The sequence below is a fragment of the Oratosquilla oratoria genome, chromosome 5 (genome assembly GCF_046742065.1).
Source record: "Oratosquilla oratoria isolate Oo_2021 chromosome 5, ASM4674206v1, whole genome shotgun sequence".
NCBI lineage: Eukaryota > Metazoa > Arthropoda > Malacostraca > Stomatopoda > Squillidae > Oratosquilla > Oratosquilla oratoria.
Window position 1 is genome coordinate 77,739,057 of NC_134781.1, and position 6,702 is coordinate 77,745,758.

A 6,702-nucleotide genomic window follows, 5' to 3' on the forward strand; every position below is an offset into this window, starting at 1 on the left:
CACCAATCATCCTCACATTCAACTCACGTTCCAACCCATACATGTACACATTGAACGGCTATGGTGACAACTCAGTCGTAGCCTTAACTTCACCCCAAAACACTCACTCTCACCATTCCCAACTCTAACACTAGCTCAACTACTATTTTCAATGCATTCAACAGCCTTCCCGCATCCCATGTGCACCACACCCCACAATGCCTTCCTGTCGACCCTGCCATAAGCCTTATCCAGATCCATGAAAACCCACGTGCTAACCTTCAACTTTTTTGGTGGTACCGAGTGTACCAAACTAAACTATGTTCCTTCTGCAATTTTTTTTCAAATATCGAACTATGGCCCCTACATCAGTCTCTGCAACGCTACTTCTACATGTTCCTCCTAGTTTTCTAACACACCACTGTCATGTTACTCCTACAAACTTCTCTAAGATCTCCAACTAACCACACCCTGATTTTTTTCTCTCTCCAGCTTTTGCAGGAGACCTTGGAAACGCTAAAGTTTTCTAACAACAGCCTGCGGGAGCTTCTGCCGCAGGTTCTACCGCCCCTGCCGCGGCTGCGGCGTCTGGTCCTGGCCGATTGTGGCATTGTCCTCATACATCCGGAGGCCTTCGACAACCTAACGTCTCTTCGTTACCTCGACCTCAGCTTCAACAGGTAGGACCCCCTACACCATCCCACTTCTCCTCTGCAAGGTGTGTCTTCCAGAAACACCACCGCACGGGCGCAAACACAGCCCATGGGAGTGACATTCTACTAACCCCCCACCCCCACCCCTGGTCCCTTCTCCATGGGCGAAATAATCATGGAACTCTTCCACTTCTTTTAATTTTAGTATTTATTCTCCCTATACCCAGGTGATTTTATTCAGCTGAGGGAGAACCCCTCCACAGCGAAAGGGCTTAGCTTTAAGTATCCTAACGGATATGTGTATATATATATTTATATATATATATATATATATATATATATATATGTGTGTGTGTGTGTGTGTGTGTGTGTGTGTGTGTGTGTGTGTGTGTGTGTGTGTGTGTGTGTGTGTGTGTGTGTGTGTGTGTGTGTGTGTGTGTGTGTGTGTGTGTGTGTGTGTGTGTGTGTGTGTGTGTGTGTGTGTACACAAGCATGACAAAAGATGTGGATAATTACGAGTAGTTACTGACTCAATATGACCTCCCTCCAGATTATCAAGTGTTCCCGACGGCATCCAGCTGAGACTCCTAGAGGCTTTGAGCCTCAAGGGTAACATCCCTGGCGGCGACCACGAGAATGGCGACGACGCCCCTGTCATCATTGGCGACAGTTCCAACATGGTGGTTCTTCAGGTCGGGAGCCAGCGAGGGAGCTTCCTCCTTGGAGGCATCCACGGCTTCGAATCTCTTCGACAGCTGGATCTCTCGGACATGCCGCTGTTCTCCCTCGGGCCTGGCAACCTCCTCGGCTGCTGTGCCGTCCTCACCCGACTCATGCTGAGGAACACCTCCCTCTCTATGCTGGAGAAGGAGGTCTTTCTCTCCGTGCCCGAACTCCGGACACTCGATCTCGGGTTCAATAACTTACAGGAGGAGTCCTTCGTGGCACTGCCCTTCGCGCCCTTCGGCCGACTCACCCACCTCTACCTCCAACACAACCACATCAGTGCCCTGAGGAACAAAGACGCCTTTCTTCTGCCGGAGATGATCCACCTCGACCTTAGTTACAACCTCTTGAGCGTGGTCGAGACAGAGGTCTTCGAGGGCATGACCAAACTGAGATATCTCGACCTGAGCCACAACTTCCTTCACCAGCTGTCCGCCCTGCCTCTCCCGACGCTGGAGCACCTCGACATCTCCAGCAACCAGCTGACCTCGATACCAGTCGAGATCATGGAAATGAAGGGACTTCGGAGTCTCCACCTGGCCGACCTCCCCCTCGAGTGCACGTGCGACCTCTGGACCTTCCTCGGCCGCCTCAAGTCGTGGGAGGTCATCCTCAGCGGCCTCGACCACTCCGCGGCCATCTGCGTCAATAAGTCTTCGTCAAGGCTGTCTTCTGAAAGTGGCTCTCCGTGTCGAGACGGTCACGCCAGTGGGAGTGACATCTCCTCGCCTGTTCCCAAGTCTTCCTCCTCGTCCTTGGCCATAGGACTCTCGATGTTCCTCCTGCTGGTGGCGGGAGTCGGGCTCGCTGTCGGCTACCGCCAAAAACTCTGGACCCTTCTGAAGGGAGGACGTTGCTGCAGTCCTGCCTTTCGATACAGCACCTACTACAGTCGCGAGGACCAAGGGGAGGCCGGGTCAGAGGTCGTGCGTGTTCACGGATGATCCTCCATAGAGGTCGATGGAGTTCGTCTGCGCATGCGCTGGTGGGCGGAGCTATGTCGACGCCATCAAGTAATTGACCTGCTTGGATCTGGGTTATATGTCATGAAGATGTGTGACCTTAAAACACTCGATTTCACCAAAACGTTACCTTAGAAAATTATATGATTTATAATTACCTTCAACTTCTTACACTCTCCGAACACACAGGGTAAAGATTAAGATTTCGGCGACACCCAAGTGTCCCATGGGGTACTCCCCTCACCTTTTGTTACTACAGAAGTTACCGAAATATTGAGCTCGTCTTAAAAAAGATGCAGAAAACAGACGTTCCGGTGGGAGGTGCTTGTTGGTTAGTGAAATCTAGGCTGATTATGTGATTTTTTTTTCTAACTGCGGAAGTGTTGGGGTGTGGGACGTTGCGTTAAAAGGAAGTTATAGTTTGAAAAAGAGGCTTCTCTCTTGAATAAAAGTGTAGAGAGAAGACAGGGGCATTGATGGTAGTCTTCCAAAGAGGCAATGACACTTGTTTGGGAAGGGCCAGAAATCAGGAGGCGATAGCGAGAGCCTAGGGCATTCAGTAAGAACGTGGAAGATAGAGAAGTGTCTCAAGGATAAGGAGGAGGTTGTCACCAGATATGAGAACAATTTGGGTGAGATAGGGATGCCCTGTTCTCAATGCACTCGCAAATCTCCGGTTAACGGTACGTTTTGCTCGATGTGATCACCGATCAACGATAACCGTTCATGGCTGAATGATGATCCTCAAACGATTGTCTAGAGAACTCGTTCTTTGTTTTCGAATGGGGCTTTTTTGCTTGAGCTGCGTTTAATGTGGTGCCTGGTATACTACGCCATTACAAAGGATCACAAAGGTGGAGCATGCCGACAGGAGAACTTTTGGTCCATATCTAGGTCGGATGCGAAAGAAAAATCATAATAATGATAAACAAATAAATGAATAAATAAAAACAATAATAATGGAAATAATAAAATAAATAATTGCATAGGTACAGTTAGATAATAGCCTGTGATAGGCTAATCACACCGAGCAAAATGTATCTATATGTTGGCGGGGAGAGGCAGTGGGCAAATATACAGTTCGACAGTTTTTAGGTAGTTCATTGAGTGCCCCTCCCAGTGTTCGACAGTTTTTTAGGTAGTTCATTTAGTGCCCATCCCAGTGTTCGACAGTTTTTAGGTAGTTCATTGAGTGCTCCTCCCAGTGTTCGACAGTTTTTAGGTAGTTCATTGAGTGTTCCTCCCAGTGTTCGACAGTTTTTAGGTAGTTCATTGAGTGCTCCTCCCAGTATTCGACAGTTTTTAGGTAGTTCATTGAGTGCTCCTCACAGATTTTAGGACAGCAGAGACCAGAGAACGGCTCCAAAGTCTCGTATAAGGAGAGTTGCTACTTCAACCCGAACTACCTTGTCGGTTCATTCGTTGCTGCGAATGCCAACATGAGATGGTACCCAGCTTAAGGGCACTGGACTGAAATGTATGTATGTATGTATGTATGTGTGTGTGTGTGTGTGTGTGTGTGTGTGTGTGTGTGTGTGTGTGTGTGTGTGTGTGTGTGTGTGTGTGTGTGTGTGAGCGAGCGCGCGGGTGGGAGGGGGAGAACTTCTAGGTTAAGCACGAGTGAGAGATGATTATGATGGAGGAAGAGAAATGGAAAATAAGGTGAAAAGCGGCGAAAGTAGCGAACGATTCGGCGGTCGAGACTAAAAGCGTTATCGCACTGGGCTATTTTTCCTCCAACCTCCAATTCATCGGCGGTACCTCCAGCACTTTTTCCGACGTAGAATCACTAAGGCAAACTATTTTGTTTTCTCAACAATTTACATAGAATGCCGTTTGACATGCTGGAGGAAATATTATTTTCCTCCAGCATATCAAATCCTGCCCCAACAGTCGAAGGAAAAATAGGCCAGTGTGATAACACCTTAAGGTGAAGGTTGGGGGTGGGTTGGGGGGGGGGGCATCCAGAGTCTGTGGCTCAAGAGGTTGCTGTTGTACAACCTACTCCAGGTTCACAGTGAAAGCCGTCGTTATAAATGTGGACAGCGAATGGACGAGAAGGTAATTAGGAAAGAAACTCACGTCGAATTATGTAAAATGGTTCTTCGACAGTGTGGCTAAACTTTGAATTTTCTAATGAACAAAAGCGTATCTTAACCTACATTTCTGATTAAGACCAAGCGACATGGGCTTAGTAAGAATCAAGATTCCGTTTTAGTCAGTCTGACCCTCAAGATAAAATGGCCTGGTACTAGCGTAAACAAAGAAAGTGTAGAGGTGACGCATCTGCATCCCACTGCACTGATGATAATTGCAAAACACGTGCATCGCGAGTGACCAATGTTGTTGAAAGTTTATGAATAAATTGAAGAAATAATGTGTAAACAGGTGTCGGATTCTTGTGGGAAAAATATGCACGCACACGCTTGTGTACTGGTGACATTTCGAACCTTACCCCATGATATATCAGAACAACGTAATATATATCTCAAATAGTTGTTGCATAATTACATCTGTTCACATAAAAATATAAGTAAACAACTTTATGCATAACTATATTAATTACTGAACAACAAAAGATATATCTTAATTGTTCTGGTAAACTTTTCTGTGTCGAAGTGAGAATATTTGAATAAATGAATGTAGTTTTTGTTGATACTTTACCAGATTGTCGACCAAAGTGACAATGGTGCCTCGTCGCTTTTTGTTACCAAACTCGCGAGTTGGGTACTTGAAGTAGAAAAAAAATAAGGTAAGCAGGCATTCTGGAAATACACGAGTAAGAAATCAAGGCAACGAATAGCGTCTCGTGACGTCACGTATGGCAACTGCCTTATGTTCTTCGATCTTAGCAGAAATGGATCACAGACCGAGCACCGATTGATTAACGTTCTGGATCGTGTTCGCTGAACGTTCCAGATCATGCTGAGAGGACGACAGCTTCTTATGTGACATGGCACGTCAGTCCAGCAAGCGGTAACCAAAGTGATGTGCGCTTCTTCCCAGCAAGAAACGATATGGCGTCACCCGGCTCGTAGTGAAGGCGTATCAGCGTTGGACTAGCTCGGCCGTTCTGTATCCTGACCACAAAAAAGCTTTACACTTCCCAAGCTTTAAGTTTTAATTTGTAGTTACTTTGTAAGCGCTTTCGTGAGCTGTGTATGACTATTTTATGTGCTATTTCTTTCTGCAAAGCAGTCCCTAGTGCAATATTCGGCCATGCAAGTGCCACAACCGCGTTCACAATGTACTGGTCACCAAAAGATGTTTCTTCTTTGCAGACTGTGAATGTCAATTGTGAATTGAGTTTGCTAAATAATATTTTTGTAAATAAATTCCTATGACCATGACTTCTACTGTGTTCGATGACACAAAAAACTGAAAATGACAGTAACGAGCATTTCAGTGGATATTGGTATCCAACTTATATAGCATAGGCAACACACATTGTAAAAATGGCGGCATACTATGCATTCTTCGCTAGTATACTACTTGTTTGTTAGTTCGTTCTAGAAGGAACGACTTCGGCCACGATACATATATATATTTTCAAATTTCCAAATGTCAAATTACTCGTCATATATTGAGAAGCTGAATTATACGAACGTTAGACACATTGTTGAGATGTTCATACGGAAGTCTAGAATATTGTAACAGAATTCGTCTCTACTCAAACGAAGTAGCAAAAGCAAGTAGCATGCTAGCCTAGTGTGCTGCCACCTTTATACTGTTAGCAAGGACAGAGGCTCTATATTCAAACTGCGAGGCAACCAGTCTTGTTCCTAATGGAAAATATATGAATAATTCGTTACACACCCTACTGTATTCGGTTGTGAAGTTCGATGACAATTGTACATCTTAAAATTCTCCACCCCAGTTGTTTTCGCGGCAGCAACCCGCGAAACTGACTGCATCACACCAAAAAGGTCAAGTTTGTCCACCACGTTAAGGCTGCATCCAGGATATGTGCTTGGGAATCATAACAATATTCCCGATTGTCTAAAGCAGTGGTTCCCAAACCCAGGGTCGCGAGGGTGTTTTTGAGGGTCGTCAGAGGGTCATTAACTTTTTTTTTCATTCAAGTTTCAAATGTATTTAAATTCATTGTGCTAGTAAATATAAACTGAACTATAAAAACGAAAGTTTATAAACATTATGCAAGTACGTAGAAATATAACATGAAATGGTTGAATTTATTATTGCAATTAGGGTCGCGACTCCAGGCTAAGAGTGGATTTAGGGTCGCAGCCAAAAAAGGTTGGGAAACACTGGTCTAAAGACTGATATCACAACCACTGATGAATTATATACACACATCTTTGCCAAGTTTTCACTGAGGCATCACCTCGGCATATCCAGAGACAACGAATCTCGTCCATCCC

The 6,702-nt window shown here is 45.4% G+C and overlaps 1 protein-coding gene across 1 annotated transcript in view; it reads left to right on the forward strand.

Annotated features, from left to right (window-relative positions):
• Positions 1-3,041, forward strand: part of LOC143025274 (podocan-like) — a 59,185-nt gene extending 56,144 nt beyond the window's left edge. Inside the window, exons 4-5 of the mRNA XM_076184741.1 lie at positions 472-659; positions 1,183-3,041. Of these exons, the coding sequence (XP_076040856.1) occupies positions 472-659; positions 1,183-2,302 (1,308 nt within the window). The 3' untranslated portion in view covers positions 2,303-3,041. The remainder of the gene's footprint in view (positions 1-471; positions 660-1,182) is intronic.
• Positions 3,042-6,702: the final 3,661 nt, after the last annotated feature.